This window comes from Sinohyriopsis cumingii, chromosome 13 (genome assembly GCF_028554795.1).
Source record: "Sinohyriopsis cumingii isolate HCF-2022 chromosome 13, ASM2855479v2, whole genome shotgun sequence".
NCBI classification, from domain to species: Eukaryota; Metazoa; Mollusca; class Bivalvia; order Unionida; family Unionidae; genus Sinohyriopsis; species Sinohyriopsis cumingii.
This window is the reverse complement of record NC_142973.1, coordinates 79010324-79025728: the sequence shown is the minus strand read 5'-3', so window position 1 is coordinate 79025728 and position 15405 is coordinate 79010324. Positions and strand designations below refer to the sequence as shown.

General features: G+C 34.4%; 1 protein-coding gene across 7 annotated transcripts in view; it reads left to right on the top strand.

The window, feature by feature from the left end:
• The window catches only part of LOC149785872 (protein spire homolog 1-like), a 181322-nt gene extending 166326 nt beyond the window's left edge, over positions 1-14996 (top strand). For 6 of the 7 annotated variants that reach the window (XM_089979855.1, XM_089979854.1, XM_089979852.1 and 3 more), the window contains 2 exons: positions 897-997; positions 7366-14996. In XM_089979855.1, coding sequence (XP_089835981.1) covers positions 897-997; positions 7366-7813 — 549 coding nt within the window. In that variant the 3' untranslated portion in view covers positions 7814-14996. The remainder of the gene's footprint in view (positions 1-896; positions 998-7365) is intronic. The other variant, XR_016425471.1, reaches the window with a different exon arrangement.
• The last annotated feature ends 409 nt before the right edge of the window (positions 14997-15405 follow it).

Genomic DNA, 15405 nt, shown 5'->3' with positions numbered 1-15405 from the left:
TAAGTATCTACTCATACATAACTACATGAGATAATACATATATTGTAAGTGTTACAACTCTAAGTCTTAAAATAAATAACTGAAAGAAGTGAAACCAGCAATTTAACAAAAATCAATGGTCAGTTTATTTCTCAGCATTACAAAGTGCAAATTTAAGAGACACTTACAGTATTGTGAATTAATTCACAGATATGTCCAAAAGTATAGAATGTTCCAAATGAATTTGAATAGTTTTGAATGTCCTGATGTACACATCAATGCAATCCAGATTGTCTTTTAATGAGGTCTCAATAATTCCAAAATAATGTGCAAATCCAAAATCAATGAGCAGTTAACAATTCTGATAAGTAATTTTAAAAAATAATTCCTCTTGAACTATATCTGAATGCGGCTGTAAAATCTGATAACAGATGGATTCCAGAGATGGGTCAAAGACAGGAAATAATTAATCCGGTCCCTATTTATATACATTTTCACTTGACATAGATGTGAGTCATTCCAATGGAAAATTTTAATCAAATTGTAAACGTCTAGTTTCTAGAATAACCTAAACTCAAAAGTTATGTCGACATGGTATTTATAACTTAGCATCATAATTAAAAGGTAACTGTGTGAACATGATCAGTGTCATAATGTAGAATCTACAATCATGGACAAAAGTTAGCACACAATATGGATATATATTAAAGTAAGACAGATGTAAAAATATGGGATATTGAAGCAGTGATAAAAAAAGTAGAATATGGGGCAGTTCATTTTAAATTTCATCTTATGTATATCAGATAAACCCTTGTTATTAGCATGATTTTTTTATTGTTTTTCCAATAGCACACAAAAAGAATTGAAAATTATTTTAATATGGAATTATACTAAACATGCAATACTTTGTGTTTTAGATGAATGTGCCAACTGAACATTTTGAGAAGATCCCAGTGTACACGTTAAGTCCGATTCCACTGAGTCAAGAGACCCTGGATATGTTAAAAGTCTATGAGAGGTTGGTATGAATAAAATATAAAACCCCTACAATGTATTATCTTGGTTGCATTCTGTATGCTTTCTTAATTATTTATTGGAACTGGGGGATAGAATATCACAGCCACACATCAGGTTATCATTTTGTTTGACATTTTAAAATAATGAAACCAATAACATTGTTAGTTCTGATGGCCTAAGACAAGACGAGGTTTTGTGGTGGCTTTAAGACCAGCCTAGCTTGTGTGATGGCCTTAAGACAAACTAGGCTTGTGTATTGGCTGGCCTAGCTTGTATGATGGCCTTAAGATCAGCCTAGCTTGTGTGATGGCCTTAAGACCAGCCTGACTTGTATGATGGCCTTAAGATCAGCCTTGTTTGTATGATGGCCTTAAGACCAACCTTGCTTGTATGATGGCCTTAAGACCAGCAGAGCTTATGACGGCCTTAAGATCAGCCTAATTTGTATGATGACCTTAAGACCAGCAGAGCTTGTGTGATGGCCTTAAGACCAGCCTAATTTGTATGATGGCCTTAAGACCAACCTTGTTTGTATGATGGCCTTAAGACCAGCAGAGCTTTGTGACGGCCTTAAGATCAGCCTTGCTTGTATGATGGCCTTAAGACCAGCCTTGCTTGTATGATGGCCTTAAGACCAGCCTTGCTGCCTTAAGACAAGCTGTGCTTGTATGATGGCCTTAAGACCAACCTTGCTTGTATGATGGCCTTAAGACCAGCAGAGCTTTGTGACGGCCTTAAGACCAGCCTAACTTGTATGATGGCCTTAAGACCAACCTTGCTTGTATGATGGCCTTAAGACCAGCAGAACTTTGTGATGGCCTTACGATCAGCCTAGCTTGTGTGATGGCCTTAAGACCAGCCTAACTTGTGTGATGGCCTTAAGACCAGCCCAACTTGTATGATGGCCTGAAGACCAGACTAGCTTACATGGTAGCTTTAAGACCAGCCTAGTTTGTACGATAGCTTTAAGTCCAGCCTATCTTGTATGATGGCTTGTTATTTGGCATCTAGCATCTATCAGCCATCTTTTAGCATGAGAACACAATTTTACTCCAAAGAAGTAGTCTAGTGACCTGTCGGCATTGGTTTGTTATTGCTACTTCTTAACTACTTGGAGGATTGTCATGAAACTATACACATATATTCATCTCATCATGTAGTTGTCCCTAAATGAAAAATGTGCCTCTTGGACATCTAATTTAGCTGTCTCAGTGGCCATCATGAACATCTTTGTTATCACTACTTGTGCTGATTTGTTGGTCATATCAACGTGACTTTCACTAAAAGACTTCTTATTATGTCTAGTTCTAACTGAATATGATGCTGCTCTGATGTCCAATATGGCCAACACAGTGGCCATTTTAAAATCTTGTTAATGCTGCTTCTCCTGAATGAAATGTTTATTGCCATGGAGTTTTACTGGAAGACTTCGTATTTCATCTTTCTCTTATCATATTTATCCTAAATGAAACTGCCGATATGATATCCAATATGGCTGCCACAGGTGCCATCTTGAAAATATTATTTCTAATCCTCCTCAATGAAATTAATATTGCCATATTCAACAGAAGACTTGTTATGATGATATAGTTGATCCCAAATGAAAATGGGATTGATCTGATGTCCAATAAACTCCTCGTCCATAATGGATTGGGCCTTTTTTAAAATAATTTCTTATGTCTGCTTAGTCCTATTGGTGTCATTCTGACATTCATTATGCCTGACAGTGGTCATCTTATAAAATTTATAACTATTTCTTCCGAATGCATGGTCATATTAGCTTGGAATTTTCACTGAAAGACTTCTTATTATCTATGCATTGCTGATCGTAAATAAAAAATGGTACTGATCTGAATTCTAATATTACTGCCACAATGACCGTCTTAAAAAAATGTTGTTACTAGAACTCCTCAATGGCTGGTTATGTCCAACTTATTTTGATATCTAGTAGGTGTTAAACAGAAATACTGCAAATCTAATATCGAATATGCCATCATTGTGTGGCACCCATTTTGAAAATCTAATATTGAATATGTTGTCATTGTGTGGCACCCATTTTGAAAATTTAATATTGAATATGCCATCATTGTGTGGCACCCATTTTGAAAATTTAATATCGAATATGTAAATCTAATATTGAATATGTTGTCATTGTGTGGCACCCATTTTGAAAAACTGATATTTAATGTGCTGTCATTGTGTGGCACCCATTTTGAAAATCTGATATTGAATATGCTGTCATTGTGTGGCACCCATTTTGAAATTCTGATATTTAATATGCCGTCATTGTGTGGCACCCATTTTGAAAATCTGATATAGAATATGCCATCATTGTGTGACACCCATTTTGAAAATCTTGTTACTCCTTTAAAATGGAAAGTCATATCAAGATGAGGTTTCCACCAGAAGACTTATTATTTCTTGTTGAGCCTAAATGAAATCATGTGTCCACTACAGCAGCTACTTTGAATATCTTATTATTGCTTAAAAATATCAGAGATATTTTCAGCAACCCACAGTTAAAAGGAAGAAATGGTCTTCTCTTGAATTCCTGGAAATTTAGTCCAGCAGTAGAGTGTCAGTCCCACTGATGGACTCTTCTTTCATTTTCTTTTTACTCTTATTCCCATCACCAATAACATGACATTGCCACAATTGCACTTGAATAAATCCACTCGCTTAAAGTTCATCAGTATGGCAGAAGCATTCTCTTTGTTGATACAGATATCTGTTTTAATTTCCGTTACTCTTCCTGACTGATGGCATTTGATCAAAGAATTTTACATCAAGACCAAAAAGATTTGTTCCGATAAGTGTCAAGAGCATCCAAGCTAAGCTTGCACTGCAGTTTTGTTTTGATAAATTTCTGCCCTCACACTCCACATGTGACTCTTGAAGTATCAGAGAAATGACAATCAAGTACTGCCCTTTCAATTATACTAGCTTGTCAGTAATTCAGTTGCTAACAGTGCTCTGTAATTATTGTACGCAATGTATATGAGAATCCCACACTCACTGCGTCATTGGCACCAGTGACTGCATCATTGTTTGCTTTTTGTTTACCATAATGAGCAATCAGTGTCCTTGTGATCATTATTACCAAACTGTGACACATCACTAACATTTTCAGGAAAAGTGTTGATCTCCTATTCATGAAATCATGATCTGGGAATAATCCATCCACTCTGTACTGCTTTGGCTGACAAGTCATTGTCATGTGACAAACACTATAGTTCTATCACTTTGAGGTGACCATGCAGCTGTAAGAAACTTACTGCCATGGGGCCCAGAATGGGGTGCATCTCCTAGGACATAGTGACCTATTAATATTGGCACCTTAGCTTACACATCAACAATTTGCAAATTCAAAAGTTGACACTATAATATAACTTTTTGAAGATTCGTTTGACAAATTCCATCTCACAAATCTAATGTGTGAATCATTAATGTTTTATTACATTAATTAATGAATTAATTATTTTTTGCATAATCAGTGATGTTCTTATTATTTATTCAGTCATGTGACTTTCTATGCAAATCCATTGCATGATATAATCCATAAAATTTGGCACTTATTTGACATTTTCAAGCACTTATTGGTTAATGTTATGTTCACAAAGGACCCAGCAAGTTTATTCCTGCATGCCATAACATGACAGCATATCTGTCATATCAAGTTAGCATGGAAACATGGGTCATGTTATATAATGTATTTATGCACAGTCCAGTGAAAAAAAATGAATTTAAAAAAGACTTTTTTCAACATTATTTGTTATTTTGTATCTCTTTTAATTTTGTACACGAAAATTTACATACGATTCTTTACTTAAGAAATAAGTACAGTGTATAGTGTTCTTGACTCGCCCAAAGGATATTGGGTTTTGCAAGCTTGTACTTCAGTCTTGGCCAAAGTATCCAACAGTACAAATACTATAATTAATAAATAGGGGGTCCTTGAGACAAGACTGCTTTCATTATGCAGCCTGATTAAAAGATGATGTATTTACTCAAGTATAATGCAAAAGCCATGGACATAGATCTACCACTGTAAGGATCTGCACAGTTAGTTACAAGGAGTGTGCATGAGTTGCCACACAAAACCAGTTGTCACACAATCATTATTTATTTTCAACTCTATTTAGTATATTCTCAACAAGGAGAGGGAAGCGTTAACTTGTAGTGCAGCTTATGATTTGTACATGCAACTGACACAAATACTGCATAGAAATTAGAATAGTTAATTGTCCTGTGACAACTGATACAAATACTGTATAGAAATTATAATAATTAACTGTCTTGCGATAACTGACACAAATAATGCATAGAAATTAGAATAAAGGTCATGTGGCAACTGACACAAATAATACATAGAAATTAGAATAAAGGTCATGTGGCAACTGACACATATACTGCTTAGAAATGAAAATAATTTAAGGTGATGTGGCAACTTCTTTGTGTGATATTTGGTGCAGACAATCTATTTATGACTTTATGGGAACAGTGTAGTCATTGATCTACCATTACTGTATTTGCCTGCCTATAAAATGATACTTTTTACCAGAAAATCTTAGCTTCATCTCTTACTCTGAATCAACTTATATATGGATTATGTCATCCTAATTGATTTTACATATGTCACACATTTTTTCATATGGAAAAAGTTCTCTAACAAGTATGAGAAATTATGTGTAAATAATATTTTATTTTAGGGAAGAGATCATTGAGGAAAAAGTAGAGGACCCCACACTAAGAAGGATTTAAAAAAATCACATGATTGCCAGTTTTAAAAATTAAAGTATATCAGATGTAATTGTGCTAAGGCAGCATATACTAGTAATATATGTTGTTTAAATTTGATTACATAAATGTGCATTAGAATTGACAATTTAGAAGATGAATAACCATGACAAAGACAGATATTCCATCACACTTTTCTTCTTGCATTACCACTGTGTGGCCAAGTGGTTAGAGCACCTGCCTTGGATGCGGGTTCAGACCCTGGCCAAGTCATACCAAAGACTTATGAAAATGGTACTAACACCTGCCTCACTTGGTGTTCATCATTAAGAGGTTAGTATTAGGACTGGTTGGACTGGTGTCAGGATACTGTGACTGGGTGGGACATCTTGCAACATGTCTGCAGCATGATGCCCCAGCACTAGACATCACTACAAACTGCCACACTACAGGCATCATAGTGACTACGATAGGACTGAAATTTTTGTAAAGCTACATTAAAATTCCAAATCACACACACATACATCACTTCTTGCACTTCACAATCAAATAAAAATGATGCCCCATTATGAAAGAGAGAGAGAGAAATATCCTGATGATTGTAATATGTATGGTTCTCTCTCTGATATCAAGCGATATTTTATTTTGATCATGAGGTACAAGAAGAAAAATACAATGGAATACATATCTCTCTCTCTCTCTCTCTCTCTCTCTCACCCTTCAGAAAAGAACTGGAAGAAGCATTTTAGCATTAATGATGCAATTTCTCTAGTGCTGGTAATTTGATACAGCATTTTAGCATTAATGATGCAGTTTCTCTATTGCTGGTAATTTGATACAGCATTTTAGCATTAATGATGCAATTTCTCTATTGCTGGTAATTTGATACAGCATTTTAGCATTAATGATGCAATTTCTCTATTGCTGGTAATTTGATACAGCATTTTAGCGTTAATGATGCAATTTCCCTATTGCTGGTAATTTGATACAGCATTTTAGCATTAATGATGCAATTTCTCTATTGCTGGTAATTTGATGTAGCATACATTGATAACTTTAATATTTATGAAACTGGAAGTTGTTATGGTTTTATTCCACACAGCATCGTGAATTTTATCATATATGTAACTCAATAAATTTTCATGTCAGCATCATTATATTTAGTTAAAAGTACATAAAGCATTTAAAATACTTTGTGTGAAACAAATTAGGTATTTTTAGTTACATTTTATGATCCTGACCTGAAAGGAGTTACATACAGGATAAAATTTGCGATGCTGTGTGGAATGAATTGAAAAGATGAAGCAGGGTTAACGACTGGACTTGTCTTTACTGAGCATCAATTTATATATGTATAAAGAATGGAAAATTTGCCAAATTTGCTCATTTTTCGACTTATACTTCTCACTGACTTATAGGCAGGTAAATAGGGTACATTATAATTATCATGGTAGATTTGGGTGTTAAATAATAACAGTTGGATGTGCACTAAAGACAGGCAAATACATTATTCATTACGCACTTTTAATGTACTTGCCAAGTTATTTTGTTTCTTGCTTTTTAGAGAGTTGTGAGTTGTACTATTTTGATATAAATGACATTCCTCTGCAGTAACATGTTTCCCAATTCCAGCACTGGTTCTGTTCCACAAAGTCCAGCCAGTCAGCGTAAGCTTTCTCAGCAGTCACAGCAACAACAACAGGAACAGCACCAGGAGCAAGCAGAGAGTGAATTAGAGGATAACAAGGCATCAAAACGGCGATCCCTTCAGCGTTCCTACACAATGTCGACAGGGACAAGACCCCCACCCAATAAAGCCCTTTTAAAAGGCCCACAAATGAGCATATGCTGTGATTGTAAGACGATGATAATGGAGATTATTCGTGCCAGCAGGACTTCCATATCTGTTGTAAATAGTGGAAAGCAATATTCAGAGGAAGAAAAACCAGAGGAGGAAAAGAAACCAGAGATCAAACTTCGACCCAGATCCTCCTTATCTCGATCAGAGACAGTTACATCAGACCCTAGACCACGGCCCAAATCTCTGTTAAATATGCCATTTCATTGGCCACCAAAGTGATTCCTAAATGTGATGTTGTAAATATGCCATTTTATTGGCCACCAAAGTGATTCCTATATGTGATGTTGTTTGTAGTGTATTTGTTTGATATGGTGAAACTATGCAGTGCCATAAGTAGTCAAAGTCCACCGTAACCAGATTTTCCATTATTCGTGTCTGAAAATGTAACAGAAACCCAGTCTATACTCAGAATCTTTTTTGCAACTCTAATGAAATTAGCTACCAGCTGTCTATTATGCTGGTCAGCTATAATGAAATTGGCCAGCATCTGTTTTGCAGGTTGGCTATAATTAAATTGACTACCAGTCTACTGCTTTGCAGATCAGCTTGAAATGTTAACTTGTTTTTATTTCTAATTATTGCTTAAAAGATAATGTCTCATTTATTCAGTAATAATGTTGTGTTTTAGCCTTTGCAGCTAAAATTGCATTTTGTAAGTGAATGACTGACAAATTAAAATTTATTTCTACAGTAAAATCTATCCTTATTGAAATGGCACTTTCTCAATGAAAAATATAATATTATGAGAGGAGAGTCTTTTGGAAGAAAAAATATCCTTTATGAATTATCTGAAGTGACTGTATGTGTGTGTTTGCATGTGTGTGTTTTTTAGTTGGCTTTCTTTGATTATTGGAAGGCCTTTCTCAAGACGGTACTGCTTGTTTCACTTATGGCACATCACATGCTAGTGTCAGTTGCATTAATTTACTTTTATTAGATGTAACTTAACAAAATCTAACTAACCAGGTTTTGTCACAATTTATTTAAAAGTAAACTTGATAATATTTCAGATTCAACATTTCTACCTAACATTTACAATGATATACTCATTTAACTATGAATGTGAAAAGGTCTCACTTCATGATTTCATGTGGTATAGATAAGGAGGTTAATTGGTATAGATATAGAGGTTAAATACAATCTGGTATAGATAAGGAAATGAATTGGGAGGTTAATTATCATTTGCAGATAATAAGGCTTGGATAGTACTTTTTTATTTCTGTTTTTTTTTTCTAACAGATAATATAAGTGCCAAGTACTTCAATATTTCATTGTCTTGTGGATTTTATGAAATAAGATTTCATGCATACTTATAATTTAGTGCAGTTATAAATGGCTCTTATGTGATTATTTAACATGCCCTATTTATTGATTTTCTAGGTTTAAGTATTCTTATGTGCATCAAGAGATAACATTTTAAATGTTACTAAAATAACTGAACAAATTTGAAAAGAAAGGTTAGGTTTGGTAATTGTACAAGAACAAAATAATTGCCAATATGGGTGCTAGAGTTTGTAAAGCCTCTGTTCTCTGGTCTTTCATGGTTTTCATTGATATTAGGTATTATAAATTGTTGTATAGAGATTTTTATTCACTGTACTATATTTATTTTTTTCTTTAAAAGATGCTTCATATACAATTGCAAATGTATTCTGCAAGATCTGAGGATGTTTTAATTTACAAGTTATACATGTCTTTTTAATTAGAATTTCACATAGATCAAACATGATAATTATAGCATCCATATGAGCAAGTCGTGTGATTTTCGGTTGTCATTACTAATCATAATGGTGGCCAAAAATGTTCATTCAAAACTAAAAAATTCCAGAAGGCGGGGTTAAAATGTTTTTCTACAATTGCAGCCAATCAGTAAAGAGGATATAGTACAATAATTTCATGGCCTTATTTAGACCAATCAGAATCACATAAAATGATATTTTAACATGTGGTAATATAAAAAATATGAAACTGCACGAACTGTAGGAAAACTGTACTGACTGTGATAAATAACTATTTTACATGACTATAACAAAGACTAGGTTTGGACCTATTTGTAACAAACGTCATTTTTTTACAGATTGTTACAAGGATTATTTCTGTTATTGTTTAGAGACTTTTTTTTTACTGAAAAAAGATTAAATTTAGCCTCAGGACTTGAAAATAGTGTTGATGGATGGCAGGTCAGAGACCTGTTACCCTCAGGGGGGTGAGGTCCAACATGCATATAAACAGGTCAGAGTTGCTGAGCTGTTGTGAGGAACATCAAATTCAATACAAAAGGTCCAACATGCATATAAACAGGTCAGAGTTGCTGAGCTGTTGTGAGGAACATCAAATTCAATACAAAAGCATAGTTATATGTATAAGGTTTAATAAATGAAGAAAAAAAAGTTATTTTTAAGCAGTGCAGTTTCCTTTGTTCACAGACTCGAAAAAATGTCCTGTAGTCATAAATGGTTTTTGTTTCAACTTTCACAGGACTCTAGATTAATTTAACTAAAGTCACATTGACCTTTAAGTTATCAGGACACTGAACCTGTTGGCTAAATCAGGGAACTTAAGAAGCTGGAACACATTTTTCCTATATCCCAATCATATTCGACCTATGACCACTTTGTTTTCCAGTGTTCTTTAAAAGGTGTGAATACTTGTATTTTTTGTGTTTGTCATACTTTTCATCCTTGTTTAGCTTATTTTTTTTTTCATGGGGGGGGAGAGCCATTTTCATTTTTGGATTCCTGCAGCTTTTCTGATTTGCCAGTGGATGAGAATCCAAATAAATAAACTAATGACTCACATTGATTGTCTTCTCATTGGCACGGAACTAAGTGTTGCAGGTTGGTTCGCATTTTAATGTTGTAGTCAGTGGCTAATTCAACCTTATGGTATAAGACCAGTCCTGCAGTATGTGTGAACACATTATTTTAAGCCAGCCATTACATCAGAAACATTGAGACTCGTTGAATGAGGCTTCACGCAAATGACTTTGGAATTATCTCATTCCAAGTAATAAGGTGAAACCCCTTTGAATGAGATTAGAGATTAGGTCATGGGACTTTGAAGATTTTAAGTCATGAGACTTTTAAGACTTTAGGTCATGAGACTTTGAATACTTTAGCTCATGGAACTTTGAAGACTTTAGCTCATTGTTGGTTGTTTAAACTTGTATATACAACCATTGGTTTGGAGTGGAGAATTTCAGAGGCCCCATGAAAGGAAGCCACAAACTTGATATAAAATGCACTGAAATTTATCTGTTGTAACATAAACAAGTTCTTTGCCTATATTGACTAACCATATAAACAGTGCATTGTTATATCATAATCCACTTATCTTTACAGCTAGCATGAGTACTGTATGTTGTGATATATCCGCTATTTTTGTTGACATTTCTGGTAATGGAGATCAATCGGACGAGGCATTATCTCATAATCTATCTTTTGTCAGATTCTTGGTCGCTTGCTAGTAATTAATATAACATGGCAGCAAGTATTAATGGTGGAGGAGGAATCCAGGAAAGAACCACTGACCCACGAGAAGCTACTGGCAAGCTTTCTCCAGTACCCACATTGGCTGAATCCGAGACTCGAACCCATGCACACAGAGGTGAGATGGCAGTGATCCATAATGGAGAGCACTTTAGATCACTCGGGACCCTGTTATATTTGGTACATATGGTCGTCATGTGATGATGTGTATGCCGACCAACCATTTTCCTTTCATGAATTTTGCCTTAGTTGTTACCCTTTTTAGCCTGGAACTGGAATACGATAGCTTCTGAGGTGTTTTTGCTTGACACTATATAGTTATCTCGATCATGTGGTACGGGTAGGAGGCAGGAGAGTCATGGATATATTTATATGAGCAAATTGCTCATCATTCCTCAGGTTCTAACTAAGCATGCACAGTTGATACCTGGGTCTGTTTGTCACAGTAAATCAGTTAATATATTTAGTATATATAAATATATTGTCTTCAAATACCTTCCCAATACAGTTATATGCATAGTTTGTCAAAGATTATTTACAGCACTTGTTGACACTTACAAAAAAGCAATATAATCATAGGTGAAAGTTTTCTTCCAGGCATTTCATAACTAATTTATACAAAATAAAATTAATTTACTATATGAGTGACTGGCTCATTGAAATTTTTAAAGAGAGTAAAGTTTACTGTAGACACAACAGATCTTGTAAATGTGAAAATTAAACTGTAACTTCACTTCAGTGCAGCTTTTGCCTCCCATTTCAAAAGAAGAGAAATTCAAATTCCAGAATTTAGTTCTATTGTTTTTGACCAGCTAAAGAGGAGAATGAATCTGGCTGTGTGTGTAAGGTAGCAAATTAACAGAAGTTAAATATATTAGAAATACGACAAGGAAAGTGTGAGGAATGTAGCAAATTAACAGAAGTCAAATATATTTGAAATATGACAAGGAAAAGACTAGAACATGCGCTGCCATTGTTAATGACAAACATAGGAGGTAGGTTAAGCATCCCTAAGGTATCTAAAACATTTCTTACAAATACAGAAGTTACTGTATTAATACTCTGAGAAGGGATTCTTTTCTATATTCCACTTGGAAGGAACACAAGCCAACAAGCCAAAGTAGATGTAATGGTCAAAATTATTCTTTTCATTATTCCACTTCGAAGAAATATAAACTAAAGGTAGATGTAATGGTCAGAATTGGGGGGAGGTAAATTTAAATTGGATTGGTTTTTTTTATCACGAACATCATCTCATTCTCGCTTACAAACTTGAGATTCAAAAGAGAAACTCCAGTGTTTCAAAAAGTACTGTGTATAATGCTGCTGGCTGTAGTTTTCAAGGTCATACAGGTCCCGGAAAGTTAAGGAACCACAAGAAACTGGAAGCTCATTTTTAAATGTCCTTTGGGTTGAAATCATTAATCCAGCACAGAAACTTAAACTCATCAGGTGTCAGAAATTTTGCTGCTTCATTTTTTGTTGCCCATTGTGTTAGAGTGCTTGAAGAATGGAGACTGAAATGAACCTTGGTAGCTTTAGTCTTCTCCATAAACCTTCCCTTCACAGCACCTCTCCAATGCAGCACATACATCCATTATGTTTGATACATTGATGACCCTCTTCAGCTAACTGTCTAATGGAGAGCTGGTGCATACAATAATACCATGCCACAGTTACCTGATTATCAATGTCATGTATGTGGATACATGTTAAACACAATTCAAATGTCATATGTCAACCATTGTGCACTGCACAATAGCATCTGTTTTCCATGTAACGGCATAGATAGATAGTGAGTCTGCACACATAATGACTTAACCAAACTTTTATGATATAGTAATGAATGTTCAGCTGTATCTACTTCTTTTGCTTTGGGACGAAGTTCATCAAGATTTTGTAAAAGTTGAGTTTAAACACAAGAAATTTAATTAATCAGATTTTACATGTAATCAGATTTCATCGAATCATATATCGCAGTTTGAAACTCTGGTTTGAGTATGCACTTAGGTTCCTGATGAATTCCATGACATTTAGGATGCTGATGAATTCCAGGTCAAAAGTTTGAACAATAATTTAAGAAACAAAAGAATTAGTCAAAAATAAGCTGTGTACCTTCACTCATTCATGGACAAAGTGGGGTATGGAATCATTGGAACGAATGTACCTTCAGACTTGACAGGATGGTTATGCAAGTTTTTTTATTTTATCCTGTTTTTTGTCATTATTTTTAAAGAACATTTGTACAGTAAGATAAAAAGTAATGATAAAAAAATTATTGAAAAATATTAAAAAAGAAATATTGCTTAATTGTTATAATTAAACCTATTCCTAGCCTAACTTTTTGCTATGTTACCAAGGAATACAAGTATTGCACATGAGAAGAAATAAAATATTTATGAAACTTGGATTTTAATTAAATGTTCATAGTTCTTTAAAATTAAAAAGTTATGTAAATTTTGCTTTATATGCTCAACATGAGAAAGAAATAAAAGATTTATAAACTGACAAAGGCTATAGTAGAAAACAAAAAGCAAATAATTTATTGTCAGTGTAAGGATCTTGCTCTCTAACTTCCATGAGATGTTTGTAATGAAAACATGTAGATTTTAACAGTTTATTTGCAGTATATAATGTCTCTGTGCAGTGTGTAAAGTGGTAGAGAATATGTGTTATTGTGTACAATGGTAGAGAATACTGTGTCATTGTGTACAGAGGTAGAGAATGCTGTGTACAAAGGTGGAGAATACTGTGTCACTCTGTACATTGGTACAGAATACTGTCATTGTGTACAGTGGTAGAGAATACTGTCTTTGTGTACAGTTGTAGCAAATACTGTGTCATTGTGTACAGCAGTAGAGAATACTGTGTTACTGTACAGTGGTAGAGAATACTGTGCCACTGTATACAATGATATAGATTACTTTGTCACTGTACAGTGGTAGAGAATACTGTCACTGTATGGTGGTAGAGAATACTGTGTCATTGTGTACATTGGTAGATTACTGTGTCATTGTGTACAGAGTTTAGGAATACTGTCTTACTGTGTACAGTGGTAGAGAATACTGTGTCACTGTATACAGTGGTAGAGATTACTGTGTCACTGTACAGTGGTGGAGAATACTGTGCCACTGTTTATAAGTGGTAGAGAATACTGTGTATGGTGGTAGAGAATACTGTGTCATTGTGAACAGAGTTAGATAATACTGTCTTCTTGTATGCAATGGTAGAGAATACTATGTCACTGTGTACAGTGGTAAAGAATACTATGTCAATGTGTACAGTAGAGAATACTGTCTTATTTTGTACAGTGGTAGAAAATAATGTGTCACTGTACAATGATAGAGAATACTGTGTCATTTTGTACAGAGTTAGAGAATACTATCTTATTGTGTGCAGTGGTAGAGAATACTATGTCACTGTGTACAGAGGTAGAGAATACTGTGTAATTGTGTAGAGGTAGAGAATGATGTGTCATTATGTACAGATATAGTGAATACTGTGTAATTGTGTACAGAGGTTGAGAAAACTAATTGTGTACAGAGGTAGAGAATACTATGTCACTGTACAGAGGTGGAGAATACTGTGTAATTGTGTACAGAGGTAGAGAATAATGTGTCATTGTGTACAGATATAGAGAATACTGTGTAATTGTGTACAGAGGTTGAGAAAACTAACTGTACAGAGGTAGAGAATACTATGTCACTGTACAGAGGTAGAGAATACTGTGTAATTGTGTACAGAGGTAGAGAATACTGTCTTATTTTTTACATTGGTAGAGAATACTGTCAGAAACAAATCAATAACTGTGTTCTGTGAAAATTAATATGCATTAATATTGGTTGTGACAGAGTCTCTATTATCAGAGACATACTTACACACCTGTTGATGAAATAAACATTTCTGAAAAGTTATTAGCATTTTGGTTTTTGTATCTTTTATATCCTCAAGAGGTTTCTTCTCAATGTCTTGTACCTCTTTTCAAAGTCAAATCAAGAATGACTTCATCTTTGTAAACTTCCAAGTTGTATTATTTAAAAGAAATGTACATGCATACCAAGATGAAGTTGTGCTCTTTTGGATTTTTTTATATGGGAAAAAAACACTTCAGAAATCTGTACATATCCAAGAAAGACATGCATGCACATACACAGACATGCTTACATACCCAATCAAGACTTGTATCCACATACAGACATATATACCAAAGCAAGACATGTGCACATGCAAAGACATGCTGACATATCCAAATAAGATGTGTATGCTCATAAACAGATATGCTTACATACCCAATCAGGACATGTATCCATGTACAGACATACA